General features: G+C 46.0%; 1 protein-coding gene across 39 annotated transcripts in view; it reads right to left on the reverse strand.

Annotated features, from left to right (window-relative positions):
• SVIL (supervillin) overlaps positions 1-16488 on the reverse strand; it is a 241154-nt gene that overhangs the window by 132851 nt on the left and 91815 nt on the right. For 17 of the 39 annotated variants that reach the window (XM_067030581.1, XM_067030580.1, XM_067030579.1 and 14 more), the window contains exon 1: positions 12201-12804. The exons of 20 other annotated variants lie outside the window; for them this stretch is intronic. In XM_067030581.1, coding sequence (XP_066886682.1) covers positions 12201-12210 — 10 coding nt within the window. In that variant the 5' untranslated portion in view covers positions 12211-12804. Of the gene's footprint in view, positions 1-12200; positions 12805-16488 lie in introns of those variants that run through there. 2 more of the 39 variants (XM_067030551.1, XM_067030566.1) reach the window with 1 other exon arrangement.

Here is a 16488-nt window from a genome sequence, read left to right on the forward strand (position 1 = left end):
AAAAAGTAAGTGAAGAGGAGGAGAGAAGTTAGTAATTTTGCTTCCAGAAAGACTAAGAAACAGTCATCTTTGTCTTTCAAAGAAGGAGCTCCTTGGGATGGAGTGAGGACAATAAAATGGGTGCTAATTGGCAGCTTTTAAAACAGAAATGAAAGGGCCTTCAGCAAGTAAATTCTTGAAGTCTCAACCCAAGTAAAAGAGCTCTGGCTCCAGACAGGGGGAAAAAAAACTCCAGAATCATGACATAATTTATGCCCAGACAGTTCATTGCATTTCTTCACCTGTAGTTTTGAGACATGCGTGGCATTCGTATTTAATAGAGCAGCTGGCTGGGCCGGGGGCAGGTGATGAAGTGACAGAGCAATGGGCAAACAGAGCAGCATTCCCCCCAGAACAGCCACAATATCTTACTTAATCGAAGAGCCCGTCCAGGGCCGGTCTGACCGCATTCCGAACAAAACATATATTGAAAAGCACATTCAGTGGGCACCTGAGGCCTATGTTTTCAAATAACCTAACTGTTATTTTTGGATTTTTACTCAATTCATATTAAATTATACTGCTAATAGATGTCATAGAGAAAGCCAGAACTTGGCCTGCAAAGGTGACTCTGGACTGAGCCCACATAGTACAGTCTTTCCAAATCCAGTTTATGTTTCTAATTTCTGCATTCATGTGATTTGAATAAAGCTAAAAAGTGGGAGAAGGTTCACAGTGAAAAAAAAACAGTTATTCGTTTCTTGTTTTTCCTTACAGGCTTTCTGTATGCAAGCAAATATAAATAAATGCTTATTTTCCCTTTTATATCCAGATGTAAAGTACCCTTAGCAATGGCCTCCTGGAGATCTTTCCATAAAGGCACACTGGGCAGCCTCCTCATTTGCTACATAGTACCCCATAATTTACTTAATGAGTCCCCTACTTATGGGCCCCATAATTTCTCATCTTTTGCTCTTTCTCAGGAATCTACAGTGTATAACCAGGAATGCAAATTTATCTGAAGTGAACTGCCAAATTGCCCCTCCCAGACATTGTATCGTTTTGTATCCCACAGCATGTGATCAAATTCTAGATCTTTGCTTCTTTGAGGTTTCACGGCCATAGTACATTTTTACTTTTCTTACTGAGTGAATGAGGTTGAGCATCTTTTCACATGTTTTAGAATCATTTAATTTCCTTTTTCTTTTTTTGTGTGCACTGTCCATTTGGAAGTGTTGCCAATTTTTCTAGTTTTTTTTTTTTTTTTAGGATTTCTATAAGTTTACATGTTAACGTATTATTAGCCATATATCTGTGATAAGAGTTGAGAATAGTTTTCCTAGTTTTTTCTCTCTCTTTGGTGTTTTTTGTTTCACAGTGCAAACGTGTTGTTATTGTTTTTAGAACCTAGTTGGTTTTTATCAATCTTTTATTTCATGGCTTCTGGACTGTAAGCAGTTGGAAAGATTTGCCAAATCCATGGCTATTAAAAAATTCTGTTTTTGAAAAGATGCTCATCATGCTAATTATTAGAGAAATGCAAATCAAAAGTACAATGAGGTACCACCTCACACTGGTCAGAATGGCCATCATTACAAAGTCTACAAATTACAAATGCTGGAGAGGGTGTGGAGAAAAGGGAACCCTCCTACACTGTTAGTGGGAATGTAAATTGGTGCAGCCACTAGGGAAAACAGTACGGAGGTTCCTCAAAAAACTAAAAAATAGTGTTACCATATGATCCTACAATCCCATTCCTGGGCATATATCTGGACAAAACTATAATTTGAAAAGATACATGCACCCCAGTGTTCACTGCAGCACTATTTACAATAGCCAAGACATGGAAGTAAACTTAATGTCCATCAACAGATGAATGGATAAAGATGGGGTATATATATATATACATACACACACACACACACACACACACACACACACACACACACACACACACACACTGGAATATTACTCAGCCATAAACAAAAATGAAATAATGCCATTTGCAGCAACATTGTTGGAACTAGAGATTATCATACTAAGTGAAGTCAGACCGAGAAAGCCAAATACCATGTGATATCACTTATATGTGGAATCTAAAATATGACACAAATGAACTTATTTACAAAACAGAAACACACTCACAGATATAGGAAACAGACCTGTGGTTGCTAAGGGGTGGGGGGAGGGATGGATTGGGAATTTGGGATTAGCAGCTGCAAACTTGTATATATAGGATGGATAAACAACAAGGTCCTACTGTAGAGCACAGGGAACTATATTCAGTATCCTGTGATAAATCATAATGGAAAAGAATATGAAAAAGAATATAGATAAATAATTATATATGTATGTATAACTGAATCACTTTGCTGTACACTGGAAACCAACACAACATTGTAAATCAACTGTACTTCAATAAAATAAATTTAAAAATAATTCAATGTTTTACTCTGGTACCTAATTTTTTTGATTTTGAAAAAATGTAAACCTACACAAAGTAGCAACAAAGCTACAATGAACTCCTTATATACACCACTAGATTCAACAATTATCAAAGTTTTGTCATGCTTGCTTCTTCTATCTCTTCTCTCTCCACAACATTATTTTAAAGCAAACCCAAGATATCAAGTCATTTTACCCCTATATATACTTCAATAGGCATTTTAAAACATTATGGACATTTTCTTGCATAATCATCAAGATATTACCATATGTAAAAAAATTAACAAATTATTTGGTGTCATTCAATACTTGATCTACCCTCCAACTGCCTCAAAAATGTGTTTACACAGTTGGTTTCTTCAAATCAAGATGTACCTATGGTTTAATTTTTTTAAACATTTAACTGTGAATGTTAGATCTATTAGAAATTTATCCTGATGTATGGTACAATTTACTTAAAGACATAAATTTATTCATTATTTATTAATTATTCTCTCACGTGGTTACCCAGTTGTCTTAACATTTATTTAACAGTCCTTTTATCCCCATTGATTTTCAATGATACTTTTCTTCCATTTCTTTTATTTATTCCCATATATTCTGGGGACCCTTTCCGGTTTCCTAGTCTGTTCCACTGTCTGTTTACTCACGTGCCAGTATCACCTTTTAATTACTGAGCCTTCACAGTGTATTTAATAAGTGGTGGCTCGTTTATTTACCTATGTGAACTTTAGAATCCTCTTGCCTACCTTTTTTTCTTTTTTTTTAAGAGTTGGTATTTTATTGGAAGTATGTTAAGTTTCATAAAATTAACTTAGGAAGATTTGCGACATTCATGATCTTGAGCTATCCTATTCTAGAACACGATGCACATGCCTTTCCACTTTTTTCTTTTTCAAATTCTTTTCGTATTCTTCAGGTGTATTGTACCATTTTCTACACGTAGATTTTACATATCCCACGCCAAGTTATTCCTTGGTACTTAACCCAAGGCTGTGTTGCCTTAGTAACTGCGCGCACCTCGTCCTCTGAAGTCCTCGCAGGGGCCCTTGTTTGGAGGCGCAGCTCTGAAGTGTCAAGGTCTGGCTGGCCGCCGCGGAACACGCTCGGAAGCCCAGGCTCGCCTGCGCTGTGACAGCCGGGCCACAGGCCCGAAGCAAAGCAGGAAGCAGTTCAACTCAGGCCAAAGCCTTCGCGTCCTGACTCGCATCCCATCCGTGGGCAGGGCCCAAGGCGCTGGGGATCTGGGGAAAGCAGAAGGCGCGCGACAGCCGACGCTGGGGCCTGTGAGACTCCTTGTCTCCCGCCGGCTTGTACAGAAGCTAAACCCTCTCTGACCGGCAACGAAAAATCCGCTCTGTGACTCACCGTGCTGCGCCGGTCAGGCACCTGCCCGGCCATCCCCCCAGCTGTGCCGGGGAAGCTCATGAAAGGCCCCTGGCGGTCACCGCACCGCTCTGGACACGGCAGTCCCCTCCGCAGCCACATCCTTCTCGCTCAGGATACGGGGCCCCGCGTGCTTGCCCGCTGACCCGGTGGACCTCCACCAGGATGCAGTGGCAGGGTGGGGCAGCCCTGTTCTCATGCATGTGCTGTGGCTCCCCGCGGACTGGAGGGGGGGGGGGTCCCACAAGGCCCCTCCACTCCCGCAGACCTCCGTACCCCGTCACCCCTCCAGAGGGGCCGTTCCTCCTGCGCCCGCCCGGGTCCCTCCCTTTTTCTCCCTGCTGCTGCTGCTGCTGTCACGTAGTCTGGGACCCGCCCAGTCCCAGCCGCCTCCCAACGACCTCCTCCTCCCCGGGGCCACCAGCATCTGCCCTGTCAAGATGCCCGAGGTTTCCTGTGGGCAGTAAACACACCCCATTTACCTCGCCATTCAAGGCTCCCCACCGCCCAGTGGACGACGTCCGTTCCTTCCACCTTCCCTCCCGCCCACCACCCCCCACCGTTCCACGTATCAAGATCCTCTCCATCCTTTGCATCTAGGAAGTCCCCCCAGACTTGCTGCTCTACCCCAGCACACACCCCACCAGATCGTGACCCTCTGTGTGCCTGCCCGAGGCTCCCGAGCCGCCTGGGGAAGCTCTGCAGCCCCCAAAGCGCCGCCTGCTCGTCAGAAACTTCCAAGTTGCATTTGAGCACAAAGTGATGAGCCAGTTCACGCTCGCCTGCGTGTCTGATCTCTACTTCCTGCTCTTTCGAGACGGAATATCTCATTTTCTGCCTCTGGGGATAGTACCAAGTCACACTTACAGAACGTCCACTCAGTGCGGGAGGGCGCGGCGCTTCGCCACCCTTCGTCACGTGTCTGCACTGGTGACGATCCACCTCCCCGCTGCCTCCTCCCGCCTCGCCTGGATCTCTCTGACCGTAATGCTCGGTGCACTTGTGTTTGGTTAGAAGGAAGCTCGTCTACTACCTTCCGTACACTGCTCCTTCCTATTTCTTTTAACAAGTCGAAGCACTCAGGAGCCCCTCTTCTAAAAGGCTGCTTTAAATGTAAGGGCTGGACCCCGGGGCGGGCACGGCCGCTCGGAAGCCCAGTGGGGAGGAACTGCCCGTCAGTGTCAAATGGCTACTCATCCCCAACTGCCCTCACGCCAGGCAGGACGTGACAAGTCTCTTTTTAGCTCTGGCAGGCGTGTCCCTCTCACATATGACGACGGTTCAAATGCCACCCCTTGGTGGAGATTAAAAAATTGCTTGACATTTTATGACATCCTGGGACTTTCCATACAGGAACCGGAAGCAAGCCAAGGCCAAAGATACAGAAGTCCTCGAGTCCAAGGGCCACCTGGAAGTTAGGGTTGGTGACCGTCAGATGAGGCTACAAGGCGGCAGGTCCCAGCCCTGTGGCATCTTACAGGAGACAAACAGGAATATCTCAGAAGCTGGACCACTCCTTGGAAAACGGCTGGTCACAGCCAGTCAGAACTCAGAGTGAACCCTTCAAGGTGGCTGGAGACGGCCGGCTCCCTGGGACCCCTGCACTTGGGGGCAGCCTAGAGGTTCCAGGTCACTTATGGACGTCATAAGCCAAAGGGGCCATGCCAGCAACAAAGGAGAACACGTATCACTCCATGGGCACTGAGCTCTAGGAATTAGTGGCAGGGAAGGGGCTGTGGAAGGGCGTGACATCTGCCAGCAAAATGTCAGTTCGTTTTTCTCCGGAAATATCCTGCCTGTCTTAGAGGAAGGCTCAGGTGTCGGCAGGACTCACCTCCTCTGCTATCCACGAAAATACCAATTCTCAGCGCGCCTTCCCATTACAAGCAAACAGAGCATTTGCTTGGACCTCGGGCGGCGTGTGTGCGCCAGGAGGGCAGTGGGGTCACTGGAGCCAAGTTCCCAGGGGATCTGGAGACACAGGGACAGCACAACTCCGGCTACAGGTCCTTAGTGCCCGGTAGAGACACATCGCTTTACTCTGCTTTATTCAGGGCAGGTTTTCAGAGCAACCCGCTGTTCTTTTGCTCCTAGCTTCTCAGGCGCTGATAATGACATCAGGTAACAGAATGACTCGGAGTTCTTTACATCACACATGAAAGCGCTGATGGAGTTGGAAGTGAGCTCCGCCGCGAGCTGAATTGTAGTTGAATTACTTGCAAACTGAAACACATTCCCTACTTGAGGACTCAGGGTCTGGGAGCCATGCTGTACTCCCCTATGAGCTCTGCACACACACGCTGCAGTTCAACAAATGACTTGCATTTCAAAGGAACTGCCCTGCAATTCTGGGTCTAGTAAAAAATAAGAAGAGGATATCCTGCGTTCTGTTGGATTTTAAATGATTTTTTTCTAAGAGATGTTATAACACTTAAAAAAAAAAACCACAAAAACTTAGCAAAGGAAAATTCAATTTTCAAAATAGCTTTTGATCCTTTAGTAAGTGTGCCTTTCCTGACCACACAGCTGAGTAGGACCATGTTGACAAGGATCCACAGCAGGTGTGTCCATATTCCCACACCGGTGGCCGTGGAGGTGGGTGCACTGCTGCAGAGGGAGGGACAGAAGGTCAAAGGGGACCACCCACCGTGCCGTGCAGCCCCGCCCCTCAGTTATGAGTAAACAGGCTGGGGTGGGGCTCAGTAAACCGTTTCTGTCAAGAGCCGCATCAAGGGATTCTAATGATCATTCGCGGAGCACAGGCTCCGGACGCGCAGGCTCAGCGGCCACGGCCACGGCTCACAGGCCCGGCCTCTCCGCGGCACGTGGGATCCTCCCGGACCGGGGCTCGAACCCGCGTCCCCTGCGTCGGCAGGCGGACTCCCAACCACTGCGCCACCAGGGAAGCCCCTGATCATTCAATTTTTGAAAACAATCCTCTCGATAAATTAACTATGACCTATTCAAACTGATGCTGATATGACTCTAGGTGAAATATTTTATTTCAATTAATCCCAAATCTCCTCTGATGAATTATGCAACTATTCACTACAATTTCACATCTGAACCCAAACAAAATTCTCTTATTTTATGTGTTATTTTTAAAAGAAAGCCACTACAGGGTAACAAAATCCAGGTAATCATCTTACATATCAGTTCCAAAAACCCACCCAACTCCACATAAGCAGGAAAGTTTTCCTTTCCCCTGGTGGGATGTATACGAGTTATGACTCAGGCTTTCTGGGTGTGAACCAGCTTCAGAATGTGGGTTAAATCTGACTACTGAGCACCGCGCCCTGAGGAAACTGAGTGTGGAATATGGTCACTCAGGCATCAGAAGTAGGCATTTGCTATTATTGTTACTAAGATAACACATTTTTAAACAATTTTTTAAATTAAAGAATATTAAATAACTTCCCTAGATTTCAAAGGAAACACAGGCTCAAACCACCCACTTTTAACACCAAGGTTACAAAAATCATTGCAATAACTTTTTAGCTGAAAAAAAATCCTTACAATGTAAATTGGCGCAGCCACTATGGAAAACAGTATGGAGGTTCCTCTCAAAAAAATAAAAGTAGAACTACCATATGATCCAGCAATCCCACTTTGGGCATATATCCAAAGAAAACTAATAATTCAAAAAGATCCATGCTCCCCTATGGTCACAGCATCACTACTCACAACAGCCAAGACATGGAAACAACCTAAATGTCCATCAACAGATGAATGGATAAAGAAGATGTGGTACATATATACACACAATGGAATACTACTCAGCCATAAACAAGAATGAAATAATGCCATTTGCAGCAACGTGGATGGACCTAGAGATTATTATACTAAGTGAAGTAAGACAGAGAAAAACAAATATCATACAATATCACTTATATGCGGAATTTAAAATATTACATAAATGAACTTATCTACGAAACAGAAACAGACTCACAGACATAGAGCACAGACTGGTGGCTGCCAAGGGGGAGGGGGGTGGGGGAGGGACGGACTGGGAGTTTGGGGTGAGCAGATGCAAACTTGTATATAGTGGATGGATCAACAACAAGGTCCTACTGTAGAGCCCAGGGAACCGCATTCAGTATCCTGTGATAAACCGTAATGGAAAAGAATATGAAAAACAATGTATATATATGTATAACTGAGTCACTTTGCTATACAGCAGAAATTAACACAACATTGTAAATCAACTATACTTCAATAAAATAAATTTTAAAAAAGAAAAAAAAAATCCTTACAGCTTAAGGCTAACATTAAACCTCAGAGATATCTTTGCTCTAATGAAGATTAATAATCACAATCTCTCAACAAACACGGCCATGCTGCAAGTGCTGCTTTAAGTGTCTCTAACAACCCTATGTGCCAGGTACATTATCGCCCCCATTTTACAGATGAGGTCACTGAGACAGAGGTTACCTTCCCACGCTATTACAGGTATGGGTGACGCTTGGACAACACGGGTTTTAACTGTGTGGGTCCACTTAGATGCAGGGTTTTTTCCAGTAAATACAACACTATATGATCTGAGGTTGGTTGGTTTCGTGGATGCTGAAACTCGGATACTGAGGGCCACCTATGGGACTTGAGTATCCACGGATTTTGGTATCCGTGGCAGGTCCTGGAACCAATGCCCTGTGGATACCGAGGGAGGACGTTAGTAACTAAGTGTTGGAATTTGAACCCCAGCAGTTGGCCGCAGGGGCCACACAGAGATGCTGCAGTCACACATCAGGTTTGAACTTTCAAATAAATGAATCACATTAGCAAACTTTTGAAGGTAAACGGCAGCATCTACAGCATTTAAGGAACATACCAATTTTTACACTGCTATTATTAAAAACTACCACATCACAATGATCTTAGCGCGCTGGCTTTAGATTCAAATAAACCATTTTCCAGACATCGGCCACCTTGTTTTCAACCTTTTAAAATTATCCTAATTCAGTTATTTTTTTAAAAGTTCAAGAGTGGGTCTAGCATATTTCCCCCAGCAACACACAAAGCAAATTCAGCACGGCACTGGAGTAAATGACAGACTGGATTCCAGTTTTATCAGCAGTATCTTCTGGGCTTAATTACTCATTTCGTTTAAAAGCTAAAACTGATTATTCCTCGCTTGTTACCAGTGGTATAAAAACGGAACTGGTTAAAACAAAAACTCGTAATTACCTTCGTTCTGGGGAAGGCTTGAATGAGTCAGAAGTGAAAGAAAATTTTCACTCCGGAGTTCGGCAGGTGAGGACAGTAAGCTCATTCCGTGTGTGTGTGTGTGTGTGTGTGTGTGTGTGTGTGTGTGTGTGTGTGTGTGTGTGTGTGTGTGTGTGTGTGTGTGTGTGTGTGTGTGTGTGTGTGTGTGTGTGTGTGTGTGTGTGTGTGTGTGTGTGTGTGTGTGTGTGTGTGTGTGTGTGTGTGTTCTCCGTGTGTGTGTGTACGTACATGCATATATATGCATGCTGTTCTCCATGCTGCTGTCTATTTAAATCTAAGTCAACGGGAGAATAAGCAAGTTTACATTAAGAAATTCTGACCAATTAGGGAACTATATTCAATATCCTGTGATAAACCATAATGGAAAAGAACATTAAAAAGAATGATATATATGTATAACAGAATCACTTTGCTGTACAGCAGAAGTTAACACAACATTGTACATCAACTGTACTTCAACCAAAAAAAAAAAAAAGAAATTCTGTAGGAGTAACTAAAAAAATCTCCAAGAAGTATGTGCAAGTAAACCCTTTTCGGAGATTTCTGGGAGGGCTCCTCCTACATGACCATGACGTGGGGTTTCTGTGTGTCCTCCGAGGTACCCAGTATACTTGTTGCCGGTGGGCTCCAGATTCCAAGAGGGATGAGACTTTTCTCAAATCAGCGTCTGTGTGGCTCTCCATGGAACGGAGAGGGAAAACTGGCCTGGACAGGCCAAATGTGGTAGCAGACGGGGAATACCTGATCGAGAAGACTGATGCCTGCTTGAATATTGCACAGTCTGGCCAAGATAGAAGAGGTTTTCAAGTCCTAGAACACAGTCAACGTCACAGGCCACGTAAAGTTGGCTCAGTAACCTCCAAACACATAGTACAACGACTGGGGCAGCCCACGTGGAGCCCTGCGACGGCTCCCAAGGGGTCACGTGAGCGCAAGGGCAGCAGGCTGTTCTCCCGGGGGGCTGGCTAATGCAGCCCTCTTCGGGATGCAAGACCTGAATAAATCTGGTTGTACAGAAAGCTCTAGAATAAGCCCCAAAGCCAAGAGCTGCACCCGGCTTGGATGAAGATTCAAGACCTCAGTACATAATTCTGAGGGTGGGGAGAGTTGATGGTAGAGTCTGTCATCAGGAGCCTCAGGCAGACTTCTGGATTAGCGTCTGCGGGAAGCAGAGTCAAAGCTCAGTCAGACCCCAGCCCCGCACGGCCCTGCTGCTCACATAGACCCACGATGCCCGCGCAGCCCGGACCCTGTAACCAAACCCACTCACAGAAGCCGGGGCCTCCGTGACTCACGCGTGACCATCCAGGCGCACTGGTCCAGGGAGCACCGGACCCTTTGCTGCCCTTGTCTTCTGGTCACAGGCGTGGGCTTTCAGCAGACACCCTAATGCAGAGCCTCTGGGGCCCCCGCGTGCTTGAAGGCCCCAGAAGCCTGTAGCGGGAGGGCGGGATTCGTGCTAAAAGCGGCGACTCAAGATCCAGGCCTGAGCAGCCCGGAGGGCGACCGTCACATCCCCCAAGGGAAAGAAGGTGAAACAGCCTCTCGAGTCTAAACGGAAGCTCTAGAGTGACAGACGTACAAAACAAACTTATGGTTACCAGGGGGAAGATGGGGGGGGGGGTAAACTGGGAGATTGGGATGGACATAGACACACGACTATATACAAAAGAGATAACTAAGAAGGACCTGCTGGATGGCCCAGGAACTCCACTCAATACTCTGAAGTGGCCTGTATGGGAAAAGAATCTAAAAACAAGTGGACAGGGGGCTTCCCTGGTGGCGCAGTGGTTGCGAGTCCGCCTGCCGATGCAGGGGACACGGGTTCGTGCCCTGGTCCGGGAAGATCCCATATGCCGCGGAGCGGCTGGGCCCGTGAGCCATGGCTGCTGAGCCTGTGCGTCCGGAGCCTGTGCTCCGCAACGGGAGAGGCCACAGCAGTGAGAGGCCCGCGTACCGCAAAAAAAAAAAAAAAAAAAAAAAAAAAAAAAAGTAAAAACAAGTGGACACATGCAGATGTATAACTGAGTCACGTGGCTGTACAGCAGAAACTAGCAACATTGTAAGTCAACTATACTCCAATAAAAATTAATTTAAAAAATAATAAACTGAAACTAAAATTAATAATTCTTTGAATTCCTTCCTCAGAGGGCTGAAAAAAAGCACTACACACAAAACCATATATATATATTTTTTTTTTTTCAGTCACCCATGCTTAAGTTCTTTTATATACTTCATTGGCTTAAGGATATAAATTGAAGGGGATTTTTCAATACCAGAGAAGAAATGCCTTCACATGGATGGCGGGTCACAGTCTGTGTGAGGAAAATGAGGGATCTGGGGTAATTTGCTGGGCTGTCAAACTTTAATGACTCTTATGAAAAAATGATTTTGGTCGGTGAAAGCTAAGACTATGCAGACGTATGACAAATGTTTACGATCAGGGTTCGGCGGTTGGCGTTTAGAAAAGAGCTTTGACTACAGATGAAGTGAGTGCATCCAAAGCTGGTATTTAACCCTCCCTGGAAGAGTCACCAACTCACAGCTGCCGCTTCCAAAGCCCACCTACTCACAGGCACCGGCCGGCAGTGTAGACGGTGAGGTCCATCTTTTCATGGCAACATCTATTTTTAAAGGCCAGCACATGCACACATACAATATGGTTTCCCTTTGAAAGTCAGAACAGCCAAATAATTACAACATTTCTAAATTTAAATTTGAGTTAACAAATACCAAAACAGGAGCTGAGGTTCGATTTTAATTTTCGCTCTACTAAAATTAAACTAGAATGTCACGTACTCCCCGTCTCCTTCTTACCAGTGGCAACCTACATTCTAAAAAATGTAAGTAGATACTGTTTGGCTGTTATTCATACACAGCCACACAGATATGTACAATGCATCTATAAACATAGATAACAGGAAAGGAAAGATCATCAGTTCACTCTAACAAGAAATGAGAATCTCTGTCCATAGAATATCACAATGCCTAAAAAATTAGATTCCATGTTTCAGAACATAATGATTTTTGAAAGACCATTTCTCGTATTAGCAGCATTACCAAAGCTATCGGAGCTGTGAAAAGGGAGAGTTTATGTCTATATAAATAGATGACATATATATGTTTTTAAAATGATCATGGCACTCATTCAAATCAGGAAAACTTACAGATATCCATGGCTGCGTTGCTAGTCTTGATTGTTAAGCTGAAGATGAAGAGGAGGTGGGAAGAGAAAAGGAAATATGGGAAAGTAGAAGTAAAACAGGAAGAAAGAAGATGAAAAGGGAAGAGGAAGGGAAAGAGGAGGAAGAAGAAGGAAGGAAGGAGAGAGAGAAGGAAGGAAGGAGGGAAGGAGAGCAGGAAGGAAGGAAAGAGAGAAGGAAGGAGGGAAGGAGAGCAGGAAGGAAGGAGAGAAGGAAGGAAGTAGAGAAGGAAGGAAGGAAAGAGAATGAAGGAAAGAAGGAAGGAAGGAGGGCAGGAAGGAAGGATAGAAGGAAGGAGGGCAGGAGAGCAGGAAGGAAGGAAGAAAAGAGAAGGAAGGAGGGAAGGAGAGCAGGAAGGAAGGAGGGAAGGAGAGCAGGAAGGAAGGAAAGAGAACGAAGGCAAGAAGGAAGGAAGGAGGGCAGGAAGGAAGGATGGAAGGAAGGAGGGCAGGAGAGCAGGAAGGAAGGAGAGAGAGAAGGAAGGAGGGAAGGAGAGCAGGAAGGAAGGGAGGGAGGAGAGCAGTGCGGAACAGGAAAGAGGAGGATGAGGGGCTAACCCTCCCGCCCCTAAATATCCACCAGCTCCTCGAACAAACCAAAGAAGGTCCGGTGGCGGCTCGCGTAGTGCACCTGGTTGGTTATTTTAAAAACATCCATTCAGCACAACAGCTCAGCTGAATTCTTTTTGATATATAGTCACCCAACCCAATTAAACACATGTACGCACCCACAGCGAACACAAGCGTTCAGCAGGGGCACTGAGGGACCATCCTGGCCTCTTTGGTCCTGGTATTTAACAATGGATGACTACATTCTTCTAAGAGACAGGTACGTCTTGTTGCACTTGTGGAGGGAAAAATCATTCTGGTCTGTTTGGATTTTCAATGAAAAGAAACACAGTGGAGACTTAACTGCCCCCCCCCGGGGGGTTATTCTACACCTAAGGACACCGGTGTTTGCTCTGAGCTGCTCAGATGAGCCTGTCGCTGTGGGAGAGCGACACAGGAGGCCCACTCCATCCTGAGCAGACCTTCGCGGGGGAGACGGCGAGGTCCCTGCGCTGGAGAGCTGAGGGGGTTGCAGGGAGAGGCAGTCCAGCCTGAGGGGAAGAGAACGCAGAGGCAGACGGGGAAGCGCCCTGGCGCCGGGACAGGGGGAAGGGGCTGCCACTGTGGCCGGAGCCCGGGGTGCAGAGGGAACAGCTCCCCAAGGCCACCAGCCCAACCACCCAGGCTGTGGGCTCAGGGGCGGGGCTGAAGGCCACGACCTTGCATGTTGGCTGGCCCTTCTCGACCTTAAAGCGTCCTCCAACCGTCAATGTCCTTCTTGCACCGCCCAAGAGTTCCCAGCCTCTTTTGCTGTGGGTTCATTTTCATAGTAAAGGTTCTGAGGAAAAGGTACACACACACACACACACACACACACACACACACACACACCCCAGAGGCTTGAGAGCACAAAGAGGAAACACACACACACACACACACACACACACACACACACACACACACACTCCCCAGAGGCTTGAGAGCACAAAGAGGAAACACACACACACACACACACACACACACACACACACACACACACACACACACACACACACACACACACACACCCAGAGGCTTGAGAGCACAGAGAACCTGGGAGATGGGACAGGGCGACACCTGGGATTTTAGGTGGGAGGCTAGGTGCCTTGGGCGGGTTCACAGGGCAGCCTCCATCCTTCCCTTCTCATCCACGTTCTCAATTGTCAGAGCTTCACAGGACGTAGACATTTGGGGGAAAATACACAGTATCATTAGTAGCCAGGTTGGTACTCCAAAGAAACTGTTATAAATGACAAGCATCCGGCACGGTCCGCCAGGTAAGACCAAGATTTCACACAAGCCCTCATCACAGAAAAGTGTCCCCGTCACATACAGCACAGCCCCAGCTCCCAAAGGACAGCTTTGGTTTGTATCCCTAAGAGTAAAAAAGTTAAAAGCAAAAAATAAACCAAAAAAACTCTGTAACGCTAATTTCTCACAGAACTCCACGACCTCAGGCTAAAACACAGACTCAGGAAAGAGCCATGACGCAGCCAGAGGAAACGCTGGTGACATATTGGATTACAGCCCCGTCCCCCAGACCTCTTCGGTGCTGGATTTGCAGCAATTCCATCCACACCGAGCATTAAGCAAGTGATGCCTGTGATATTAGCTTAAGGATTCAATTTAATGCTATTTAGTGATGGTGAGACTGCAAACACGTCTCTTTGGATACATAGTTCAAAATGTGCAAAGGAACACTTGAAGTGTTCCGGGCCACAAAGAACTTATAACACCACACCCTGTGTGTGTATGTGTGTGTGTGCTTGCATCGGGGATGTTTATTTGTGCATTGGTGGGAAGGATGGGGAATCCATAGAAAAGTTTCCTCTGATACAATAAGCTTCAGTTTCTCTTGCAAAGTACAGTATTTTAAATGTTTCCTCTGCAATTCCAGCATCACAAAGATGCACTGAGGTTCTCCAACCTGTATCAGCAGATGCAGAGGGCGCAAATCCACTTCCCCAGACCTGTGCCGTGCAACACATAGGGCTGTTGCCGTCTAAACTAGTTAAAATAATTCAAGTTGGAAGTTCAATCCCTCAGTTGCACACACCACATTTTTCAAGTGCTCAAGGCCACCTGTGATTAGCAGCTACCCTACAAAACAGCATCCAACAGAGAACATTTCCATCAACACAGAAAGTTATATTGGACAATGATGACCCAGGCCCTCCGGCTGCCCTGACCTTGTCTCAGGGACTGGATGGGCCGCTGCCAAGCTCCAGTTGGGGTCACCTGGAATTTCTGAGAGCCTTTTCTTTGTTGTTTTTTTCTTTTTTCTTTTTTTTTTTTTTTTTTTGCGGTACGCGGGCCTCTCACCGCTGTGGCCTCTCCCGTTGCGGAGCACAGGCTCCGGACGCGCAGGCTCAGCGGCCACGGCTCACGGGCCCAGCCGCTCCGCGGCACGTGGGATCCTCCCGGACCGGGGCACGAACCCGCGTCCCCTGCATCGGCAGGCGGACTCTCAACCGCTGCGCCACCAGGGAAGCCCGAGAGCCTCACTTTTATACAAATAATCAGAAGGAGACTTTAGTCTCTCTAAAGACTGTGTTTGTTTTTCAGGTTTGGGGAGTCATTAGTCCCTTTAAGAAAAATGTTGAAAATGATGCCTCTTCTCCTCCATTAAATGAGCTTTCAAAAAAAGTAACATTTTTCATATAGTTTTTGTGAGATAGTCTAACCTCCTAAAACCTGTTGATGCACCTGTTCAAAAACATTTGCTCAACAAAATCATCTCTTACAGTGACCATCATCAGAAAGGCAACTTGCCTGCAATAACAATTGTGGCCTCACCCGGTCCTAAGTTATCTACCTGTCAGTCTTTTTTAAAAAATTTGAGCTCATTAATTATAAAAGTCATCATCAGCTCTCGTGTTAGCCAGAGAGATACTCTTCAGAAAACTTAGCTCTGAAAACTCTCTTCATTCAAATACCACGGTAATTTGTCCTCCTTGAATCTCAGAGCAACCATTTACCATCTGATGACCACTTTTATCTGGATACGTTGTAATTCACTTTTAATGAAATAATTATCTTGTGAAGGACAAATGTTGAAATGCTTATGGTCCTACGAGCCAAGAACTCTCTTTCCAACTTGTGCAAAATTAAAGGTAAAAATAGTGCTAGGGGCTTCCCCGGTGGCGCAGCGGTCGAGAGTCCGCCTGCCTATGCAGGCGACACGGGTTCTTGACCCGGTCCGGGAGGATCCCACGTGCCGCGGAGCGGCTGGGCCCGTGAGCCGTGGCCGCTGCGCCTGCGCGTCCGGAGCCTGTGCTACGCAACGGGAGAGGCCACAGCAGTGAGAGGCCCGAGTACTGCAAAAAAAAAAAAAAAAAAAAGTGCTAACGCTCTTTCCAACTTGTGCAAAATTAAATGTAAAAATAGTGCTAACATACAATGTGAGCAGGAAAGCAGCTTATGTACTAGTTTCTAACACAGTCAATTTCACCTGGTGGTAGAGGTGACCAGATGGATAAACTCAGGAGGAAAAATGCACAGGATGTTAAAGTACAGGTTGCAAAGGTTCTGTTGTCAGACAGCTCCCCTCACAGTGTATAGTTCTTAACACAGTAGTTCATCTGTGATGCCCAAGCTCTATCAAGCTCATTTCAAAGTCCTCAGGTAAAATGACCTTTCTTTTTAAACTTTTTTTCTAAATTTAC

Source organism: Kogia breviceps, chromosome 3, assembly GCF_026419965.1.
Source record: "Kogia breviceps isolate mKogBre1 chromosome 3, mKogBre1 haplotype 1, whole genome shotgun sequence".
NCBI lineage: Eukaryota > Metazoa > Chordata > Mammalia > Artiodactyla > Physeteridae > Kogia > Kogia breviceps.